We start from the raw sequence: 23,538 nt of genomic DNA, 5'->3' as shown, positions 1-23,538 counted from the left end.
TGTGGTAACTGCAATTGTAAACTGAGAAAATACATAGGGTTGTGAATTGTGCGGCTGAAGGTCTGTCACAGAAAATGTCTGTCGGAAGCTGTAGGATCTGAGTATGTGTCTACCTTTTCACCAGCAATTCTGCATGGATTGTCCTTTATGTAAGCATGTCCCCATCTGTTTAACGTTTTATGTCAAGGGTGCTCAGCCATTGCTGGCCTGCCTTTTGCTCACATCCTGTGTCTGGTAGCCTTCTTCCCTGGCAGCTGCTTGAGCACATACTGTTCGCCAGATAAATTGTTCTGATGGCTGCAGCCTGTTCATAACTGCTGCCTTTACAGGAGATTCACAATCTCTTTTTCATCATTTTGGGTTTATGTGACACAGGTGAATTTGCTGGAAAGCTGTGGGCAGGCACAGGAGGTTGGATTTATATATGCCCAATATATATGGACATGCTTATATATATATTTAAAAAAAAAAAAAAGCATGTTCATTAAACTTCCAGGAAATACACAGTAGGTACTGTGCATGAACATGAGTGATATGACTATTAGGGGAGGGGAGAGGACACAACATATGGCCCTTAGCTGTCACTAGGTGAGCTAAATTACAGAAAAGGTGTGCAAAACAGCTTTTTTTTTTTTTTTTTGTCCTTAAGTTAATGCTTCCAGCCCCAGGTGGCAGTAAACAGTTGTCATAGGTCTCGGGAAACTTTGAACTCTCAGGGAATAGATAAGCTTCCCACATGAGATAAAGTATCTGCAATAGTCTCAGTTGTCATGTTTCAGACATACCCTCACTAGAAAATGGCAAGTTACGGTAACAAAGTCAGACACTGTGAGAATAGGTCATACCTTCTAGGTATACACATGTTGACAGAAATACTCAAGGTAACTTACTGTGTGGTTGACTAAAATGGGTGAGAAGTTAGCCGTATCTTGGGTGTACTTGAGTGTTAACTGCCTGATGGCGCAGATGAGGTTGAAAGGACTTTATGGAGCTATTCATCTCCCAGTGAGAGAAAAAGGTGGTTCTGCATGTACTTAAAAACATCAAAGCTAGGAAGTTCTCTTTAAACAGAGATAAGTTGCAAATGTAAATTTGCTTGACATTTACTGAGACAGACAAGATGATATGATGGAGTTTCCCACAAGATCAAGCGTGTGGATCCCCTAGGTCTGTGTTCTATGGGAGTACTTAGCTCGATGGTAGTTTATTTATGTGTTAAAAACAGATTCCCTAAAAAACAAAAATCAAAGCCAACAAGCCCCTCGCTCCTGAAAAAAGCCCAACAAAAAAACCCCCACCCTTTATTCATATATACACTTTGTTTCGCAAGTTGCAACAGGTATTGTAGAAGAGATGCTTTTGTATAATGAAACCTCCATGTATATATCTATGAAAAAAGTCATTATGCATAATTTAAATTGACTTGTCTAGCTTGTTCACTGTGAATTGTCTATAAAGGTAAAAATAAGTAAGTTGCCTCTCCCACTCCAATGAATCTTGTTAATTGCCATGAACCCTGCTCTTTCCAACTGTCTTTGAGATTGTTATTGTAACATTCTCTCAAGTTCTTTGCTATTTAGCCAGTGTGTGTTACAAATTGTATTTAGAAACTCCTGGAATACCATTTTTACCAGGCTTCAGTCAGACTTTCTTGCCTGGAACAGCCTTACCAAGTGATGTTCAGGGTATGCAGTGCCAGGTTTTACACTTCCTGCAAGAATATTCTTTCCTCTGTGCGTTATGAAACAGGGAAATACCTTTTTGTTTGTTTGTTTGGTGTGTGTTCCTGAGTGAGAGTAACTTGGCAGTAAGGACACAGGATCCAGGTGTGATCTAAACATACAGATAGATAAGATCTCTTCAGGAGTTTACATGGAATTTAAATTCACATCTGGAATTATGTAATTTTATTTAACCATGATTAGGTGCCTTTCCAGATGGGGACACTTCTGAGCATAGGTGGATGCTGCATCAGTTCTGTTCAAGGTGTGATTAAGTGTGCTAAAGGTGTGGTTACTATCTGCTCATGAAATCTTAACATGACAGAATTTGTAAGGAGGTGTAGTTAGATCATAGTTAAACTTACAATGAAAGATTTTTTTTCCTCCTATAATAAGCTTCTAGCATTTTGTTCTGTTTCTTTCTAAGAACTTAAAATATGTTGCTTTCAATCACTTCTAAAAAGGTATTCCACCACAAAACACTTGCTCATTCTTTGCTGCTTAACAGGTGTATTATTTATTATTTATTACGGTTTTCTTATTTCTATTATAGTAGCTCTAGTTTCAATTAATACATTGGCTTGCAACCAGTACCTCTTGTTGTGTTTCTAGCTGAATTGTCTTCTAGTAGAAATATTTTTTCCAGATGTTGGCAGTGTACCATGATCAGATAACCTCTAATACTTTTTTCTTCAGTGAACTAATTAAGCTATGCTTCTTAGGTCTTTCATTAGAAAACATTGTAACAGTGGAGCAGGAAGAGAAAGGTGAAGGGCTTCTCACATGATTGAGAAGAGCTTTGAATTAACACAAGGCGGGGGGTGGGGAAAGAATAATATAAAAGGAAGGGATTTTGTAATTTACTTTGACCATGAAAGTACTCTTTCTGTAAACTACTTGCAGGTTTTTGAGTGTGAGTTAAGAAGCCATACCATGAGGGCATGAAAAATACTTGAGCACAGGAGTGGAGCTTACCTGGGAGGGAGTCTGCCAGTTTAGAGTCATGTTTTCCAGAACTTCAGTTGTTCTTTTAGCATTTTTCTGAAACCTTTCCAATTTTGCTGTTGGACATATTAAGATTAATTCCACGTTTCTGAAACCTGCTATATACCCCTTATGTTTTCCATGTGTTCTACGAAGTTGCCATTATACACAAGGATGTAATTTGTATACGGGCATGGTACATAGTTTAACCATAAATTTTGCAATATTTATTTCTACTATTCTTGGGATAGAGCAAATACATTTATTAAGACTATCCAGTTTTAAGCCACTTTAAACCACTAAGACATACCATATATAATGAGTGTTTCTGTTGATCCATTGAGTCTTGATTTAATACAAAGTGTCTAACTCATCCAGAGTATTTTAAATCCAAGAAATAAATTATCTTTCTCATGTGGGTTTTCTCATGAATTTCCTCAAATCTATGCATATGCATAGTCCTGGATAGCACTCCCTCTTTGGACCACTTATTTATGATGTGCAAGATACTGTTTTCAATTTTGTACTCCACTTCTACTGAAGAGATCTTTTAAATGTACTTTTACCTCTTTATCTGAGAACAGAAATAGAACGTTTCAGGCAGATTTCTTGTTACATGATTTGAGAGGCATCTGTAGATGATAAGTAAATCCAGTTCATTTCTGATTTCATTTCCTGCAAATGCTTGGGCTCCTGTTTCAGCAACCTGTCTCTGTACATCTAAGTGATTTTGCTTTATTTGCTTTTATCAAAAGTATTTTTCGTTTGGATCTCACAGCCCTTTTCCTTGTGTGCCTAACTCACAGTAATAGCTTCATTTGTATCAGCAGAGTGCGTCACCAGATTTATAGCCCTTCATTCATGAAAGTGATACTTAAACAGACAGTGTAGCTGGTGACTGAATTTTTGTAGACCTCTGTGTTAGGAAAATGAGGAGATAACTATGTGTAGCTAATCAAAATCCTAGGAGTAATCCTTAGTCTTCATAGAGAACTTAAAGGATTGGAATTGATGGCTTCAAGCTCAGTGTCTGCTTGGGTTTTAAATGACAAATATCATATACCCTTCTTAAGACAGAGCACTGTTTACAACTCTTACCCTTTGCTCTTTCTCACATACAATATAATGAGTTCTTCTCAACTTGGATAGTGGATGTGTAAAAAATTTATTGTAGACTACTGGTGGGAGGTGTTCCTAACTAGTCAGTGGTAGTAATTACTTGTTTACCTATACATTGTTGAAGAGGAGAGAATTCATTGAGGAAAGCATGAAAGTTTGTTGCATTAGAGATTTTTGATCAGCTGTTTCTTCCATATCTAAACAGACAGTTGATCCTGGGATACTGTGCAAGAATCAGTGGGCCAGAGAGTGCTCAAATAAGAGGAAGCCTGGCTCCATTTTTCTAAAATAGTTAGCCTAAGTATCTGGAAAGGTGATATCTCCAGTCTTAAGGACACTATTGTGCCTTCCTGTATTAATCTTTTGACTTAAAACAAAAAGCTAAGAATAATTCTGAGGTCATGAAACATAATATAGGTTTCTTCCCTTCCAGTTGTCTGGCCTAACCTTTGGGGCTATAAGTTTATGGTGTGTTTTGTGTTTTCTTAGGGATAACAAAGGAGATTGCGTTCTTTTGCTTTCTAGGCAATTTATCTAATAATTTACTGTGAAGATGAGCAGAGTTACTGCTACTTTGGAGTATCTTTTAAAAGAGGGAGTATTGCCTGCTTCTTTTTTTTTTTTCTCTCCCTAGATTACTTCAGTGTGTCTTTTTTCGGCACAGGGTTCTGGATTTCAGTTAAGATACATATATCAGTTCTGATTGAGATACTTAGACTATTGAGTAACAAGCTAGGCTACAAATGTTGCTGGGCATTTTGTGTATTCGTTGTTAGGCTCAACTTGATGTGCAGGCGTTGGAGTACCATTCTGAGTTGTTTCATGGGCTGGTTTTACAGTAAGCTCTTTCTGATATGAAGTTCCTTTTTGCCAGGAAAAATGGTTCTCCATTCCAGGTGACTCTTACTATTTCAGCTGAAAAATGTCTTTATTTGGTATGAGGCATAAGATTTTTAACTGCACAGAGGAGTTGGTACGCAGTGTACGTGATTTCCATTGCTAGTGCTTAAAGAAGTATAGGAGTGCACATCTAGAGGAGGGGCAAGGCAGGAGTACCTCTTTTGGAGTATCAGCAATCCTAGACTGACTTGGATCAATCGTGATGCCTCATGTTGACTCTTTCCAACCTGCTGGATAGGATAATGTGTGCATAAATATGGTTTTGAATTCCTAGGTAGGATTTTTCCTCTGGTAGTACTTGTTTTGTCTGAGTATGGGGTCAGGATTCTGAGTGGAGTTTTCAAAGTGATCAGACTCACTCAGAAACATATGTCTTAGTGATTTTTATTTTTCTTTTGAGTGTGAAATGGTAGAAAAATATAGCCTTGTTCTTGCAGTTCATCTTTTCCAGTAGAAGACTGATATTCTGGAAGATGAGTTTAGTTTAAAATGTAGCACAAACTCATTCCTTATTAGTTCTGTGCTACTATTCTCATAATCAGTATGTTTGTTGTAGCTGAAACCATTTCTTAGTAAAATCTGAAAGCCTGTTAGTTGGAAGAGCCATTGAAGAAACAAATACAGAATATCTGCTCTAGCTATTATAAGGAGTAGTAGAGAAGTAAAATGTATATGTGGAAAAAAGCAGCAATAAAGTTCTTACTTAAAAAATAACATTTTAATTGTCTCTAATCTAGAAATAGGGTTTATGGTATGTCAGGAGAAAAGAATTAATTAGCATGTTAGTGTTCACAGATAGTATGGGGTCAAATTTATCTTGTTTTGGTAATTGGGACTTTAATAATTTATATAATAAAAATCAACACAAATCTTAGCATCAGTTCTTGCTGCTTTGTTCCTGAGTGACAGGCTCTTCTTGTCTGTCCCTGTCATTTTGCCCAGAAGGTTGCACCTAATTAGGACTAACTGACAAGCTGTGGCATATCTGTTTTCATGAGGCCCTTTCCAGGGAGGCACACAGCGTTCTCAGGACGCTCAATCTGCTGTCCTCTACAGATCTCAGGCCCTGGAAACACTGGATGTGAGAAGGCTGAACTGACCATATAAAGATCCAGCATGAAGACTACTTGCAAAGAATTTAAATGGAACCGAGGGGGAAAAGTGTTCCTGCGAGTTAGATTTTAAACAGTCTTGAAAGGAGAATACTAGTTAGCTGGGTCTTTTTTCATTCTGCAGCAAAGGTGATGCAGATGATCTAACTACAGTGAGTTTACAATAACTGTAAAGTTTGGATGATATGTACACTATGTATCAGGCAAGATTACAGATAATCTGACATATGCCTGAAGCCTCACAGACTTTTAAACACAGAAAACGGATAGTTGCTAGAAGGATCCCAAATTCAAGGGGATATTACGATTCCAGTACAATACCCTGGACACTAAGGTAGGCTGCAGCAGATTTTAAAAGGCTGTTTGTTGGTTGCTTGAAAATAACTATTCTCTCTTCTCATGTATCTTGCTCTGCCACTCTCTAACCCTGCGTTTCAAGGTTGAGGTGAACGCTTAATCTCTTAAACCATATTATATAGATCATCACAATTCTGTTATTGGTCAACACGCCTCACTAATGGGGCAAACCAGCTAACAGGGTGCAGTGCGCCTGCTCATGCTAGGTGCTTAATTGGCTGATGTGAGGAAGTCGCCAGAAAGTCTGAAAATAATTTGATGAAATTCTGACATGGTTTTTCCTTCTTGTAGTCTCCTAAAATAAGGTACTTAAGCCGTAAGAAACTATGAATAAGGATCTATGAAGAGATACTGCTTTAGAATTTCATAATTGAATGGATTATGGAGTGGGGGAAAGGAGCTTAATTTTTGTTCTTTTTCTTTGTATATGTGCCAGTGCTTTTGTTAGTAATCAAGTTCCTTTGGTTTGCATTACATAGTTACTTATGTGTGTCTGCTATAGAGGGGAAAAATCGAGGAGAAAAACGCATTAATGAAACTGGCAACTTTGAATTCCTGGAACTCATTTCGAGGTCTTTAAAAAGAATATCAGGTTAACACTGTTTCTAGTCTATGGGCAAAGGCAATTTTAGAAGAAAAATGTAGAAGGCAACAAATCAGTCTAGAATTTGGATAACACTTGAATCCTGAATGTCTTGATGGCCTCTGCTCCCCTTTGCACAGTTCCCAGTCAGTCCTGCTTGGTAACACCTACATTCTCTTTACTTCTGAGATCTCCTTTGTTTCATTAACTGTATATAGTGATTACCTATGATACATTGTTAATTGCAAGGTAGTCTGTTAGGAGTTATTCTGGTGGGATAAGTCTCTGAAAGCAAACTTCTCTTTGCCTTACCTTCAAGCTTCCGTCTCCAGCTTCCACTGAAGTTTCCTCTGTCTCACGTTCAAATTTACTTCCATTAATTTAGAAATATTATTGTAAATAGTTTATTATTTCAATGCAAATTATTTTTATATCAGTATTTTTAGTGGAAAATAAATCAATTCCTTCTCTTACTTTCAGATGGGCACCTTTAAGGCACATGATGGTGAATATTTTTTAGAACCTCTGATGAAAGCGGATGGAGGTGAACATGAAGATGAACATAACAAACCACATCTTATATACAGGCATGAAGAACTTAAAAGAAAGTACCAGAAATCCCATAAACCTTGTGAAGTTTCAGGTACAGTCATACTTTAAATTTCAATGTGACTTTTTCAAGTGTCAGACTTTAAAAAAAAAAAAGCAAGCAAGATTTATTTTTCGTAAATAATATTTATCTCCAGATTGTTCCATTAGAACCTACACATTTCTTTCGCATAGACTTGGCACCCATTTCTTTTTTTTTTTTCTGCCAGTGGCTAATTCAAATGTAGGACAAAATGTACATGTAAAAAATATGAAACAAATCATGATATTGCAAGAAATTCTCTGTGGGTTTACTTTTACACCTATGTTGTCCCATATGTAAACATTTAAAGAGTAGATCCACAGGAGTTGTTGTTCCCTATATTCAGAAAAGATAATGAATTTATTGCAAGTCTAACAGATAATACAGGACATCTGTCTTCCTTAATCATGGAAGTATCTAATATTCCCCATTAATGTAGATTTTTGTCCTTAGGAGTACACTAATAATTTATTCATACTACATATTCATAATACTTAGTTTTATTTAAAATAAAGTGGAGTAATTTACAAGCATACTATTAGGATATGTGACAAGTGAATGGTTGTACTTTCATAGCTTCACAGTATATAGGTTAATCATTAAGCCAAGTCACTTCAGAGCAAGAACATATGCAGTGAAAGTGACTATGAAAGACAAATAAAGCTTTATTAATACCATGAAGCAGTGAGTAGAAAGCACTGTGCTTTAATCTGTTTTTTAGTGGGGCAGAAAACTTTCAGTAGTTGTTTTTCATAGTTATGCATGCGTCTTCATAGTTGGAAAATAGTATGATGTGAGAAAGGCACCTGCAGCTAGCATCAAAGTACAAAAAATAAACAAAAGAGCAGGATTAGAAAGGATTTATTTGAAATTGTAGGTGTCCATAGACTCATTCTAAACACTGTGATACCATCTGCTTTGAGATATAATGGTGTAGAAGCCTTTGAAGATCCTGCCTGAGCAATGCACTTCTTAACCTTTACTATTACACTAATGCCATTTAAAAAATATTTATCATTGTGTTGGAAACATATTTTTTTTTTTTAAGCCCAGTGACATAAATGCTTTTCTTTTGCTCTTGATAGAAGCCTACGGGCTTTGTTTATTGGACTTCAAAGAAAACACAAGTGGATGGAGATTCACAATACGAGAAAGAAGCTTATATTTTGTTCAGCTTAGCAGTTAGTAACATCCTGTCTAATTAAAATTCTACACCTTTCATGAGATTGAAATCTGCATTTATGCATTTTGAATGTACTTCAGGAATGTTTAAGCAAGGCTAAGTCATAAATATGACTATATGAAGAAAAGGAAAATAATAAAATTTCAACTTTATTTTCTTAAGGAATATCTGTCCAGATGTTTGAAAATACAAATTGCAAATATAATGGTGTAGATTGACACTAATGGCTAGTGTTTTTAATTTTGGAAAATTCTTAAAGCTTATTTTATACTCAGAAACAATATGTTGAGAATTCTGCTGTTACCTAGATATACTAAGGCCAAAAAGCAACCATTATGATCATCTTGCATTCAGCAAATTCTAGTCAAAGGTATTTCCTTTCTTTAGCTCTGTTTTAGGAAGCTGATGCTATCTATTCATTGATTGTCACTGCAGAATAAGGAGTTAGTACTTTGTTTGAAAATCAAGCAAGTGTTGTTATTCCTAATTCTTTTTAATGATGAATAATACGTACTGAACCAAAGTAGAGGTCTTTCAGTCTGTTGTGTGGTGGTTTGGTTTTTTTTTTTCCTATGTTGTGTATGAGAATTCTATTCATATAACCATCCTAGTATGAGAAAAAGGATCCAAGCATTAAGAATGTGGTCATTTTGCCCCTTTTCACTTATTAGAGAAACTACAAAAGACTGTGAGCCAGGGATTACTGTCATTTTTGGGGGAATGAAGTTGCAGAAATGTTCATGGAGAAAAACCTTATGTTGTTATCTTTCTGTCCTTCTAAAGAAGAGATTTGTCTCCTTCAATACTAGTCTTGCCTGGTTATTAGCATCCTCCCCTCAGGGAGGAACAGAGTATATCTAGCAATAGTTGCGATCATGAGAGTTTCTCTTTCTCTAGTAAATGAACCTTGACAGAGGATATGGAGAGGCATAGCATTCAGTATGTCTTTTTAGTTGGAAATTGGACTATGATAATTACTTTTAAAATTGCCTAACTAATATTTTCCTCACTTTGTCCTGGTTTCTTCTAAACTAACTTGCTGATGAAAAATTAATTGGAAACCCTGGTACATCCCTTAAGTCAGGATGGGACATCTGCTGCATTTCTTCTATCCAGAAATCCTGCTTCCTTAACACAGGGAAGCTCATCTGAGTTGGCCATAATACGTTTTTGGTAAATGATAGCTATTACTCATCCACTTGTTGATTTCTGGTGTTTATAAACACAATTAATTTGATTTGTTCTGGTACTGAATTTGTCTTGGCTGCTCCATAAATATAGATACTCTTTAAACTCCCACTTTAAATATGGATGTTTCCCATTTTGCCAGTACTCTGAAATCTCAGACACCTTCAGTGACCTAGTAAAGATGATGTGCATATGAGATTGCTTCAGCCAGTTCTCTTCAGTGCATCAAACTCAGTCAATCTGAACACATCTAATATATGTAGGTACTCATGAACAAGTTTCTTTTCAAAGCCAGTCCCCAAATTCTCCCCTCCTTATTGTTAGTGCTAAGTTTTTGCGGTTTATATAGCTAAATTTTGTGACTGGCTTTTAGACAATTATTCAACAAACTTTAAGGTGCTTGCTGTTGTCCCTCTACTCTTGTTTTCTGGCTGTATTGTGCCCTAAGTTTAAAGAGGACAGACTATTGACCTGTAAAAAATAGCTTAAATTGATGCTAAAACAGTAGCCCTTATGGATGAGGGCTCTTCCCCTGAAATATGGAATGCATAGATTTAAGGCCTCTCAAATTGAGGGGTGACAGAGTTGGGATCTCTGAATTCTTGAGTTACTGCTCTAGTCACTAAGTCATTAGAATAAAGCAATTAGGAGACATATCCTTTGGCAGCTGCTTTTTAAAAGGAAATCTAGCTTCCAGAAAGACAGTGGAGGTTTGTTCTGAGGGGGCTGAAGTGTCTAGTTAGGTGCTTAAGTTCTAGAGAGTAGTGAGAATTCAGATATGCTTCTCAGTTAAGTATTTTTATGTGGGCTATTGCTAAGGTGATTCCCTGATCAATGCATGGATTTTATGTATCAAGCATCAGAAGCGTATGGTGGCTGGACTATACAGCATAACTGGAAGTTTTACAGTACTTAGCTTGGAGATATCAGATTAGGTTCTATATTTCCTTTAGTACCTGATCCTACATAACAAATATTAACAAAGATGTCAAGAAAGTCACTGAAGGCTTTTGATGCATACTTGCTTATGAAGTAAACTCCATATTTATATAAATATAATGTTCTATACATGAAAAAGTCAATAAGGACTTGAATTCAGGACTCGGGCCTAGTCTTCGTTATGGTTTGTTTTGATTGGTTCTGTTGGTGTCAAAGGTTTATGTGTAAAAATATATATTTTGTTTCATTAACTTGCTTCCTTTGTTGCACTGATTAAGCTGTAGTGCTTATCTGCTTCCAGCCTGCCTATTTGGATTACACTGCATTCTAGGAACTGTGTAATACTCCTATTCCTTAACTAATTTTTAACAATGAATCCACATGTGGTAGAACTATATGATAATGTACAAGATGTTTAATTTGATGTTCCTATTAGAGCCTTCCACGTTTAATATTTTTTTTAATTCTTGCACTGGTTCTTTTGGAAATAAGATCATAAATATAAGCTTGCTTTGTCTATTTTGGGCAGCCTTTTGCCCGTTTCTCTTTTTAAACTTAGAAACTGCATTCAACGGTAAATCTTTTTTTACTTTACAGAAAAAGAGTTGAAGAAGAGCACTTTATTACATCCAATCTTTGGCAGTTTAAATGAAGAGAGCAATGTTTTACAGAAGTCTGTCAGTTTAGAGTATGCTTTAAATAACCTATCTATAGAGGATGGTGGCAATCCACATTCCAGGAAAAAACGTTTTCTTTCCTATCCAAGATATGTAGAAGTGATGGTTACAGCTGACACCAAAATGGTTCGTCACCATGGGCAGAATTTACAGCACTACATACTAACACTGATGTCAATAGTAAGTAAACTTAAGTTCATAAGTATTAGCAATTTCAGTTATTTCTGTTCTGTTGTTTTCTCTTCTGCAACTTCTCTGTCTTCTGGTCTGACTGAATTCTATATTAAAAGAAAGAGATTCCATAAATATAAAAAAAACCAGTAGGCCCAAAACTTCAGATTACGGATCTTTTCAGTTTAACGCAGTAAGGTGTGTAGGTGAAATGCTGTGACCTATTTCCTGATTTGCTGTTGCGTTAAATGAATTCTTAAGCTTCAGCCAGTTAAACATATGGATTAATTAAGCAGACAGAGGTTAAAAGGTATTGTGAAAAAATGCTTAGTTATAATAATCCTAGTTTTTCAAGTAATTTCAAATTAATATGGGTCAGACTTTGAGGTGGCATAATTTAGTTGAGCTCTTTCTGTGGTGAATTCTTGCTTGAATGAAAAGTCACTTCTTGTATTGATTCAGGAGCTAGTATAATAAGCTCTGTAGAATAAAAAAGTTTACCATGGCATCTGTTGAACTGTTTTTTAGGAAAAGGCATGCTAAAATATCTGTATAGTAATTATTTCTAGATTTCTGTCCTTCCATCTATTCAAGAAGCTAAATTTTTATGAAACTGCATTGATCTTCGGGCTTGCAAATTAAGCCACCTACATATAGGTATCTGTGGAGATATCTGCTTTAAATAATAGAACTATTCACTTGACCAGTTATAGACATCTACTTTTGGATGAAGAGAATAGCTCTCTAGTTTCCAATGGGATCAATTAATTTGCTTCATAGAAGCGTCCAGTGCCATTTAAGATGCCATAGGACATCTGACTTGGCCTCAGCTGCTGCTTCATAAAGGTGTGCCAGTCTCCTGTAGATCATGTGTAGTATCTGCCAGTTCTGTACAGGTGTCTGATAACCTATAGCATCTGAAGTGACACTAGATAATGTGTAGTTAGGCAACTGAACCGGGTTCTGCTCACTTTAAAAGTCTAGATCTCCAGCTGATGGCAGTAGAGGTGCTGTTACCTATTACACAGGTACCTAAATTTAGAAGATGGAATTTTTTTTAATTGGTTTATAAGAAAATCAATGATTTTTTAAGGGAGATTAGCATACTTTAATTTGATGAAGTCTTCTGAATTTTTCTATGGGTGTGTACTGGCATGTGAAGGTCTGAAAGTTCATGTATTACCCCCAAAAAATCAGTTGAGATGTGGATTTTTTCTTTAACTTGTAGACTCAATTTGGAATTCTTTTAGAAACAACAGATACCAAAGATGCCATTTTTAATAAAGTTACTTTTTTAATACAGAGCTGTTCTAAAGCTGTTCTTTAACCAAAATGAAGTGGTTAAAATATTATTTTAAAATCAAAGCTGTTTTTTACAAAAATTTACAGTGAGATGAAATGGAACATTTTATTGTCTCATTTTCATGAGGCTGATGTAGTTATAGCTAATGTAATTCCTGATGTTCTTTAAGAATATTATTCCAGCATTTGTAAATGTTGTACATTCAACCACTGTTCCTTACAGCGCAATGTTTCTTGTGCCTTTTTACTTACATAATTGGACTTCTTCTAGGTAAATAGGATATGCACGGTATAATTGCTGCTAAAGGGTGTCTATATGAGCTGTTTTTAAGATGTAGCATTTAATTTATACATGTATGAGTGAAAGAATACCAGTTCTTTGCTAAAAAGCTTGTGATTTCATTCTTGCACTTACCTATCTAGACTGTAAAACAAGGGCTTAAGGCAGTTATTGCTGGCTTTGAGGTAATGGCATACAATTACATTTTTAATGTGAATTTAATTTCTCTGATAGAAATTAAATAGGTAGATAGTAAGATGTATAGCTGGCATCTTCTGGCAGCTCTTATTCCACATGTACATCTGCTACTCCTGAAGGTAATCTAAAAACAGAAATTTGTTGAGAGGTTATTTCTAGAAATGTTTAGCTTTTATAAATGCAGGTTTTTGAAAAATATAAAATCAGTCCTTAATTCTGAAAGATTTTCTTCACAGTCCAAGTTAATTTTTCCCCCACCCTGCCAAGAATACATATGCAAGCTCATATCCCTTCTCCTTGAAGCATTTCAGCAATGTCACAGAATCACAGAATAATTTAAGTTGTAAGGGACCTTTGGAAGTAATCTCGTCCAACCCTCTACTCATATGTATATAGGTTTGTCAAACAAATCAAATAATACATACGAAGATACGGTCTTCAGTCTCTTCTTTTCCCTTATTTCTGCTTTCCCATGATAGTTATTTTTCAGTAAGCTGATAACCAAGGGGTCAGGCCCAGCCAGCATGGGTTCATGAAAGGCAGGTCCTGCTTGACCAACCTGATCTCCTTCTATGACCAGGTGACCTGCCTAGTGGATGAGGGAAAGGCTGTGGATGTTGTCTGCCTGGACTTTAGTAAAGCCTTTGACAGCATCTCCCACAGCATTCTCCTGGAGAAACTGGTGGCTCGTGGCTTGGATGGGTTTACTCTTCACTGGGTGAGGAACTGGCTGGATGGCCGAGCCCAGAGAGTTGTGGTGAATGACGTTAAATCCAGCTGGCAGCCGATCACAAGCGGTGTTCCCCAGGGCTCGGTTCTGGGGCCGGTCTTGTTCAATATCTTTATCAATGATCTGGATGAGGGGATCGAGTGCTCCCTCAGTAAGTTTGCAGATGACACCAAGTTGGGTGGGAGTGTTGATCTGCTGGAGGGTAGGAGGGCTCTGCAGAGGGATCTGGACAGGCTGTATTGATGGGCTGAAGTCAAGTGTATGAGGTTTAATGAGGCCAAGTGCCTGCACTTGGGTCACAACAACCCCATGCAACGCTACAGGCTTGGGGAAGAGTGGCCAGAGAGCTGCCCGGCGGAAAGGGACCTGGGGTGCTGGTTGACAGCTGGCTGAATATGAGCCGGCAGTGTGCCCAGGTGGCCAAGAAGGCCAACAGCATCCTGGCCTGTATCAGAAATAGTGTGGCCAGCAGGAGTAGGGAAGGGATTGTGCCCTTGTACTCGACACTGGTGAGGCCGCAGCTTGAATCCTGTGTTCGGTTTTGGGCCCCTCACTACAAGAAGGACATTGGGGTGCTTGAGGGTGTCCAAAGAAGGGCAACGAAGCTGGTGAGGGGTCTGGAGCACAAGTCTTATGAGGAGCGGCTGAGGGATCTGGGGTTGTTTAGTCTGGAGAAGAGGAGGCTGAGGGGAGACCTTATCGCTCTCTACAACTACCTGAAAGGAGATTGTGACGACATGGGTGTTGGTCTCTTCTTGCAAGTAATTAGTGATAGGACGAGAGGAAATGGCCTCAAGTTGCGCCAGGGGAGGTTTAGATTGGATATTAGGAAAAATTTCTTCACCAAGAGAGTGGTCAAGCATTGGAATAGGCTGCCCAGGGAGGTGGTGGAGTCACCATCTCTGGAAGTATTGAAAAAACGTGTGGATGTGGCGCTTCGGGACATGGTTTAGGGGGCATGGTGATGTTGGGTTGATGGTTGGACTTGATGATCTTAAAGGTCCTTTCCAACCTTAGTGATTCTGTGATTCTGTATTAAATGTGAAGAATAGGAAAACAAATGACTACCACTCTTTGCTATGTAATCTGTGTTAGAATTCACCAATATGCAGGTGATTCATTTCTTGACCCACAGCCTGTTTGTGTTTGAAATAGAACCATTATTAGTGTTATTGCATTACCCATAAAGGGAAGAAATGAAACTATTAAATTTTATCATTTCTGCCATTATACAGATAGCTTTGATTATTAAATTTAACTGGTACTTGTGTCTAGTCAAGCAACTTCTCCTGTTACAGGAAATTGTCAGTTTGCTGCCATTTTAAATGAGTCAAGCATTATACTCTACTCTTATAATAATTCTGAAACTTTTAAGGATATTCAGTTTTGGCTTGGATTTTAAAGAAACCTAAAAAGTTTAAGCATATAAATCCTATTAAATTTTAATGAAACTTAGATATCTAACTCCCAGAAGAATCTTTGAAATCCTGGCCCATTTCTTTTCTTCCTTTTTTTTTTTTGTTTTGTTTAGCATCAACAAAGCCACCAAAGTAAACTTACTGCTATATGATACTGTTTTATGAGTAGAAAATAAACCCTGAAATTTACTGCTAAATATTTTTAGGGTTTTAACTGTCTTGTCACTCATCCAATTCAACCTGAAAAGGCTTAACTCTCAGCATGCAAGTAATCCCATTGAACTGGAACTGGAATGCATTTTCTCATTTCTTTAAAATTGCATAAATCTTGGCAAGATGAGTGTTCACAGCATTTACACTATGTCTTGGAAATACTTACCAGTTCTGATTGAAATATGTATTTGAAAGTACAAGAAATAATTTTGCCATAGGACTTTATAAAAACTTCTGTATTAAAATACAAGAGTGGCATTATTTAATGTGAAATGATAAATAAAATAATAAAGAAATCTGTGGCTGCTTAACTCTCAATGTCCTTGTTCCTTCAAGCATTGCATCAGCAGAGCAGGCAGTAGGTACTCCCTTAATAGATTTAGTAGCTGGGGGTTTCTATCTTAGGCACTTTATGTTGTGCCAGTTTGAAGTCCCTAACACGAAGGCTTGATCTTAGCGACTGAAATAATTCGTTAAGACACTGGAGTTTATTGTAAAAAGTACTGAAATCTCATCAAATCTGGTTCCATGATACATTTTGAGGTATTGTCCTCGTTTTCTGAATCAGGTACCTGATGATTGACATCTTTTTAAGAAATGTACTGCTTACATAGTTAGTATGGTAGTAAAAAACTTCCTGGTCTGTTCTTAGTCTGCTTGCAGCAAGAACTTTGTAATCTTGCCTTTCTGAAAAGGAAACTTGACATGTAAAACCACCTGTGGTAGGGCTATGTTGGCCAGCTCAGATCGTGAACTTGGCTGACTGCCTAGTCATGTGAGTTGGAGTGTGGGAGGGGGCAGCTATGCATTCAAGGAGAGGATTGAGACAGCATCGCTTTAGATCATTTAACTTGCAGTGAGACTGTGGAATCATAAAATGGCATTATATAATGTTAAAATAGTACCATTATAACATGGTATTAAAACCTGGTATTTTTAATTTTCATCAAGACAGGTTCCTAACTTGGACTACACATAAATGGCTTTTGAGTCTCCATTGTTTTGTTCTTTGTGTAGGCTTTCAGATCTGTTCAAATCAAGCTGCCATTGAAGTACCTTGAAATAGTTACTGTCATTTCAGTAATGCTTTGTGGCTACCGTAATTTACCCAGATGTAAAATGTAAAGCAGTGAGTAACAAATCTTAACAGCAAAAACTTTTCTAGTTGTAGTCCTGTTCATACTTTTTTTTTTTTTCCATTCTGACAGCTAATCCTCAGCATTGATTGTGAAATATTTTCGTTGTGGAAAGATCCCATGCACCAGTGTGCTGCCCCCATCATTAAAAAACAGCCAAATTATTTTGTCCTAATATATAGGGGATGAATTTAAAGAATGTTTTTATACTTTTTTTGCAGTTCATACCATACAATTGTTAATAGTTCATCTTTACATAACACTCTGGGAAAACATAGATCATAGAGTCATAGAATCTTTGGGTTGGAAGGGACCTTTGAAGGTCATCTATGCATACTAGCATTTAAGAATATTTGACATTACTGATTCTGCCCTATAGTCATCATTTAAAAATAGGCAGTAGAGTTGAATAATTTGTAGGTTAATCATTTTGTTTCTATGACTAGCATCTGAAAGGCAATAAATATTTTTAAATTCAAAATTTAGTGGTGAGTGTATTGCTCCTTGCATCTACTACTTAGATTACTAAGCTTGTATTTTACCCCTTTCACTCAGATCTGTGTATTAATACTAATGCTGCACAAATGTTCACTGTCTTATTTCTCATTCAGTGAAATTTAGAGAGCCAGCACAAAGGCATTTGTTTCTTGCTTAAGCTCTATACCTTATTGTGTTTCTTCTTCTCTATATATAAAGTCACATGATCTTGTGCAGTTTGATATGGTTAAAATGAAAATGGGTATTTGAAGGTACACCAATGAATATACATAACTGGAAACAATTATTTTCAAAGTATCATTCATACAAAATTCTCTGAGCTAGACTTGTTACTTATCTTGACATATGGGTATCTATACGGGTATTAAAAAAAAACTACTATTTTTTAAAATTGTGACTGTCCTTGTATTCCAGCTCCTGTATATTAAATGTCATAATGCCTCATACCTCACTACATCTTGAGGTCCACCAGCTAATACAAAGGTATTAGAGCCAACAGCGTGCCCAGGTGGCCAAAAAAGGCAAACGGCATCCTGGTTTGTATCGGAAATAGTGTGGCCAGCAGGAGTAGAGAAGTGATTGTACCCCTGTACTTGGCACTGGTGAGGCTGCACCTCAAGGACTGCGTTCAGTTTTGGGCCTCTCACTACAAGAAGGGCATTGAGGTGCTGGAGCATGTCCAAAGAAGAGCAACAAAGCTGGTGAGGGGTCTGGAGCACAAGTCTTTTGAGGAGCGGCTGAGGGAACTGGGGTTGTTTAGCCTGGAGAAAAGGAGGCTGAGGGGAGACCTTATCGCTGTCTGCAACTACCTGAAACGAGGTTGTAGTGAGATGGGTGTCGGTCTCTTCTCCCGAGTAACAAGCGATTAGGACAAGAGGAAACAGCCTCAAGTTGTGCCAGGGGAGGTTTAGACTGGATATTAGGAAAAATTTCTTCACTGAAAGTGTTGTCAACCATTGGAACAGGCTGCCCAGGGAAGTGGTTGAGTCACCATCCTTGGAGGTATTTAAAAGACTTGTAGCTGTGGTACTTAGGGACATGGTTTAGTGGTGGACTTGGCAGTGTTAGGTTTTATGGTTGGACTTGATCTTAAAGATCTTTTCTTACCTAAATTATTCTATGAAATTTTGCAGTAGGTATGCCAGCACATACTTGCCGATCTTTACACTTAACTGCTGTTAGTGCTATTTATTACTATTGTTACCTAGGTGGTGTTGTAAATTAGATATTTAATAATTAGAATAGTACTTGCCCCTGTGACTTTCTCCTCAGTAGTACAGGGTTCAAGGTCTGTCCCTACAGTGAAGCCTCGGTACTGTTTAATTAAAGGCCTTGGTCTGAGCTACCTGGGACTTGTCTTGTCTCGTGTATAAGGAGATATTTTGTCAAGCAACACTCATATGTTTTTCTCCGTGTAGCTTCTAATGGCTTGAGAAGCCTGGCTATGGTTCTGCCTTGTGAAATGATCTTTTCAGGCAGTTTTTTTCAGATGCAGAAAGCAAGGATGCTTTGACATCTGAGCTGTACATGATGGCATTTGATATGATCCGATTATAGTCTTGGTGCATATTTTCATCAAAAGGCTGTACGTGATGATGACTAAGTCAACATTTACTGAATTATTGCAGTATTAAAGGGATATCTTTGCAACCATCTCAGTCCCAAGTTAGAGATAAGACAGAGCATGGGCATTCCTGGAAGGGTGACTCAGCCTTTAAAAGGGATATATTCTTTCTTTTTGCCTCCACTAGAGCACAACAGGGAGTCATCTGGAACCTCTATTTGGTTAACTCAAGGGATGGTAGATAGAAGAGGACTTGGATGAGGGGACAGGAGATGGCCTAAAACTTACAGGGGAAAAAAATTGTAACTGAGGTGTGTAGGTATCTTACGCAAGTTCGCATGAGAAGTCTCTGCCGTTATTAGGTTCCACTGATGAAAGCAGAGTTTTGTATAGAAATATGGGTGGAACAGCGTAACACCAGCAGAAATAACACAGCTCTTTCTCATTCTCTGTGAAATCTAAACTCAGTGAAACCATAAATGCTGTGATGACTTCTTTATCTCATGACTTCAGACAATTCTGGGTTCTTATGAAATATATGACAGAATCAGGATATGACAATGGAAGAGGTGAAGGAGAAATCTCCCAGATCCTGGATATCTTACATCCTTTCAGCACTACAGTGATAAATAGGAGGTTGCTGGATCCTGCAAAAGACATGTGAGCTAAGAAGTGATATCGTGTTTCTTTCAAGGGATGTGAACGTATTCTCCTGGTACCATGGTTGTGTGTAACAGACAAGGAAAGAAAAAGAGGTCTTGTTATACAACATTGAAGAAAAGACCTGAAGAAGTCAAATTCAATTTCAATGTATTATTTACTTATCTTCCAGCCTCTAGATGTACTTGCTTGTTTTCTAGTCCCTTTTCTAAATAGGGCATTTTGCCACAATTCAGAGTTTAATGGACAGTTAGAACAGGTGTATCAAAAGAAACTAAACTCTGTTGTGACCAAGTCGCTTCCAGTCACCTGGCAGCCACAGCTGTGGTGATGACAGGATCTGACTTAATCTTTGAGAATTTTGTGCAAATGAAGGCTATGATCCTTCCACTGAAGGGTAACTAGCTTAATTTATATATTTATTTTTTTCCTTTCTTTGTTGCTGTGCGGTCTGAATTGTTCTGTGGTGTGGATGCTGGTTTTAGGAGTCTGAAAAACCTCTTGAAACTAATTTCCCTTTGTCTTGACTATTACCTCCTATTTTGTGAAGCTTGGATTTAGATCACTGTAAAGCAAGTAGATCTGGAAATTGTAAAGAAATGGTGTATTCTATCAAATTCCTATCCTGTTTCATCATCCTTTTTTATGAATGCTTCCAAAATGAGAGCACTGAAAGAGATATCCATAGAATACAGGAGCAGGAGTACTTATCACTTTATTTTTTTCACTAAAAATAAGTGAAATCTTATCTCCTATTCCAGATCTTTGATACTTCCCTGCACTGATCTATCATATCAAGTCTCAGTTGATGATTTTAGCCTGTACAGTTCCCTAGGTAAATCTTCAAGTTTGGTTTGTGGTTTACAACTCTCAGGATTTTTCTCTTCACACATGTGTTCAGCCAGCCTGCAGAATGTACCTTACTTCACTGGTAAGGGCATCTCATTATCAGCACAAAGTCTTGCTCTGTGATCTTTTGAAAGCAGTGGTAATAACTAAATGTTTGGAGGTCATGAAAGTGCCCATGACTTTGACTCAAACATAGGGTTAATGAGAGCAGTGTTACTTTTACGTTTAGCACAAGCTTACCTGTCTTCAGAATGAAAGAAAGTACACTTCAGATTCTGGCAAGAACTGCTGGCCTCTGGCATCTAAGTGACATTGTTTCCAGGCCTCAGCTGTTCTCCAGAGATAGTCAGTAGATAATTCACGTGGTGCATGGATATGATGTTGAAGGTCCTGCAACAGATTCTCTTCAGGTGTGCAATGGGATATTCTTCTCTCTTCTTATGCTTCCTCAGTCTAATGCATCTCCTCTGAGCTATGAGTACCTTGTATTGGGTTTTGAAGAAATACTTTTGCTTAAATATTTTAAATGAACGTTGTGTCAACAGGCAGGAAGGAGGACAGCTGACTCTGGGTTTTATGTTGGTTTCTTTGCTGCCTCTATGTTTTCAGATTTTGTTAGCAGATAACCTCAACAGCCAGCACTTGCACAACAGTAACAGATTTTTTTCAAGGGACTAGTAATGTACACGACGGAACATCTGTCAGCTACAGTAATAACCATAAACAAGAACAAGAACTCCTAAATTTTAGTCCCAAGAAGGCTACAGCTTGGATTCCTTGCCCAGATCATTCTAATCACCCAGCATCAGAAATGAGTCTTCCTCTCACATACTATGATACAGGAGGCCTTTAAGAAACTGAGGGGTAATGTTGCACTGAAGGTTGATAGTCACAGTTTAGGCACTCGTGGTATTACTTGGTGTTAGCTGAACCTAATTAACCACCCCATCTAGTTCTCAACGCCATTGCCTATTCTACTTGATATATACCCTTGCAGAACTGGACAAATCCTGTATTGTTTTTTGTCCGCTGTGTCAAGTGTCACTACCTCAGGTGACCTGCATGCTCTTTACTTGACAACCAGTGAAATGCATCTGTTCCCTGAATTTCAGAGCTTTCTGTTTCAAAACAAGATATTAACTAGTCTGATTTACAAGTTAATCAAAAGATGTTTCTGACTGATCTAGTGGCCTTCTATAATGGAGTGACTGCATCAGTGGACAAGGGAAGAGCAATGGATGTCATCTACCTGGACTTCTGTAAGATCTTTGATATGCTCCCCTACAACATTCTGGCCACTAAATTTGAGAGAGATGGGTTTGATGGGTCGACTTTTAGATGGATAAGGAATTGGCTGGATGGCCACGTCCAGAGTTACAGTCAGTGGCTCAATGTCCAAGTGGAAACCAGTAATGAGTGGTGTCCCTCAAGGGTCTGTATTGGGACCCATACTATATAATATCTTCATCAGTGACATACACAGTGGGATTGAGTGCACCTTCAGCAAGTTTGCAGATGACACCAAGCTGAGTGAATCAATTGATGGAAGCAATGCCATCCAGAGCAACCTTGACAGGCTTGAGAAGTGGGCCCATGTGAACCTCACAAAGATGAACAGGGCCAAATGCAAGGTCTTGCAGCTGGGTTGGGGCAATCCCCAGTATTGATACAGACTGGGAGATGAATGGATTGAGAGCAGCCCTGCGGAGGACTTGTGGGTGCTGGTGGATGAAAAGCTGGACATGAGCCGGTAATGTGCGCTCACAGCCCAGAAAGCCAACTGTATCCTGGGCTCCATCCGAAGAAGCATAGCTAGCAGGTTGAGGGAGGTGATTCTTCCCTTCTACTCCACTCTTATGAGGCCCTACCTGGAGTACTGCATCCAGCTGTGGGGCCCTCAGTACAAGAAAGACATGGACCTATTGGAGTGGGTCCAGAGGAGAGCCATAAAAATGATCAGAGGGCTGGAACACCTCTCCTATGAGGAAAGGCTGAGAGAGTTGGGGTTGTTTAGCCTGGAGAAGAGAGGCTCTGGGGAGACCTTATTGCTGCCTTCCAGTATATAAAGAGGACTCATAAGATCAAGAGAGACTTTTTACTAAGGTCTGTAGTTGACAGGACAAGGGGTAACAGTTTTAAACTGGAAGAGGGTAGGTAAGAAATTTTTTATGATGAGGGTGGTGAGACACGGGAACAGATTGTCCAGAGAGGCTGTGGATGTGCCCCAGCCTTGGAAGAGTTGAAGGTCAGGTTGGACGGGGCTTTGAGCAACCCGATCTAGTGAAAGATGTCCCTGCCTGTGGCCGGGGTGTTGTATTGGGTGATCTTTAAGGGCCCACTCCAACTCAAATAATTCTAGGATTCTGTTTATTGTATTTCTACAATAAATTGTATTATAAATAATATTGTAATAATAATAATAATGTAATAATAATTGTATAATAAATAAATTGTATTATAAATAAATTCTATTGTGCCTGTTTCAACATTATAATCTAGTCATGAAACAGGCTTTATTATCTGTTCCGTGCATGTAATCTTCTTGTATAGGTTTATGCTGTAACAAATTCACTGTTGTGAGTGGCTCTTATATCATCTTGTGGTAGAAGAGTCAATCCTTGGGACAAGTGTCTTCACATTATAAGCCAAAGATCCTCACAGATCTCATTTCAGATTCCCCTCTGACATGATATTGGAATGCCATATGAAACCGTCTTCTATTTTTTCTTTGTTAAAGAGAAATAAAACAAAACTTGAAATGATTGGGCTGGAATTAATCTCCTCTAGCCTCATCTAGACATCTTGTCTCCCTCCATAGTAAAGGAATGAAGAAAGGAAATATCTTACTGTCTTGTATGAAAATACATATATCTAAATATGTATCTTCAGATAGGCATGTCTATACAACAGTTCATCCTTTCTCCTTCTCTATTGACTATTGAAAGAATTTAGACAGCTCGCTTACTGTTAGTTACATAAGCTGAGATGAATGTGAAAATTGTGTTGTGTTTTTATAAGATGACAATTCATTTGGGAACATACCTTGACGGTTTGTGATATTTCATGGGGAGGATAAATATCCAGAAATATCCTTTCTAGGTTTATCAAAGTGGATCTCAAACTAT

At 37.8% G+C, this 23,538-nt stretch overlaps 1 protein-coding gene across 1 annotated transcript in view; it reads left to right on the top strand.

Annotated features, from left to right (window-relative positions):
- The window catches only part of ADAMTS20 (ADAM metallopeptidase with thrombospondin type 1 motif 20), a gene marked incomplete at both ends in the record, with an annotated part of 108,616 nt that overhangs the window by 6,570 nt on the left and 78,508 nt on the right, over window positions 1-23,538 (top strand). The window contains 2 exons of the mRNA XM_082011981.1: window positions 7,257-7,419; window positions 11,315-11,574. Of these exons, the coding sequence (XP_081868107.1) occupies window positions 7,257-7,419; window positions 11,315-11,574 (423 nt within the window). The remainder of the gene's footprint in view (window positions 1-7,256; window positions 7,420-11,314; window positions 11,575-23,538) is intronic.

This window comes from Phaethon aethereus, assembly GCF_964289735.1.
Source record: "Phaethon aethereus genome assembly, chromosome: 1".
NCBI classification, from domain to species: domain Eukaryota; kingdom Metazoa; phylum Chordata; class Aves; order Phaethontiformes; family Phaethontidae; genus Phaethon; species Phaethon aethereus.
The sequence above is the reverse complement of the archived record's forward strand: the minus strand, read 5'-3'. Positions and strand labels throughout refer to the sequence as shown.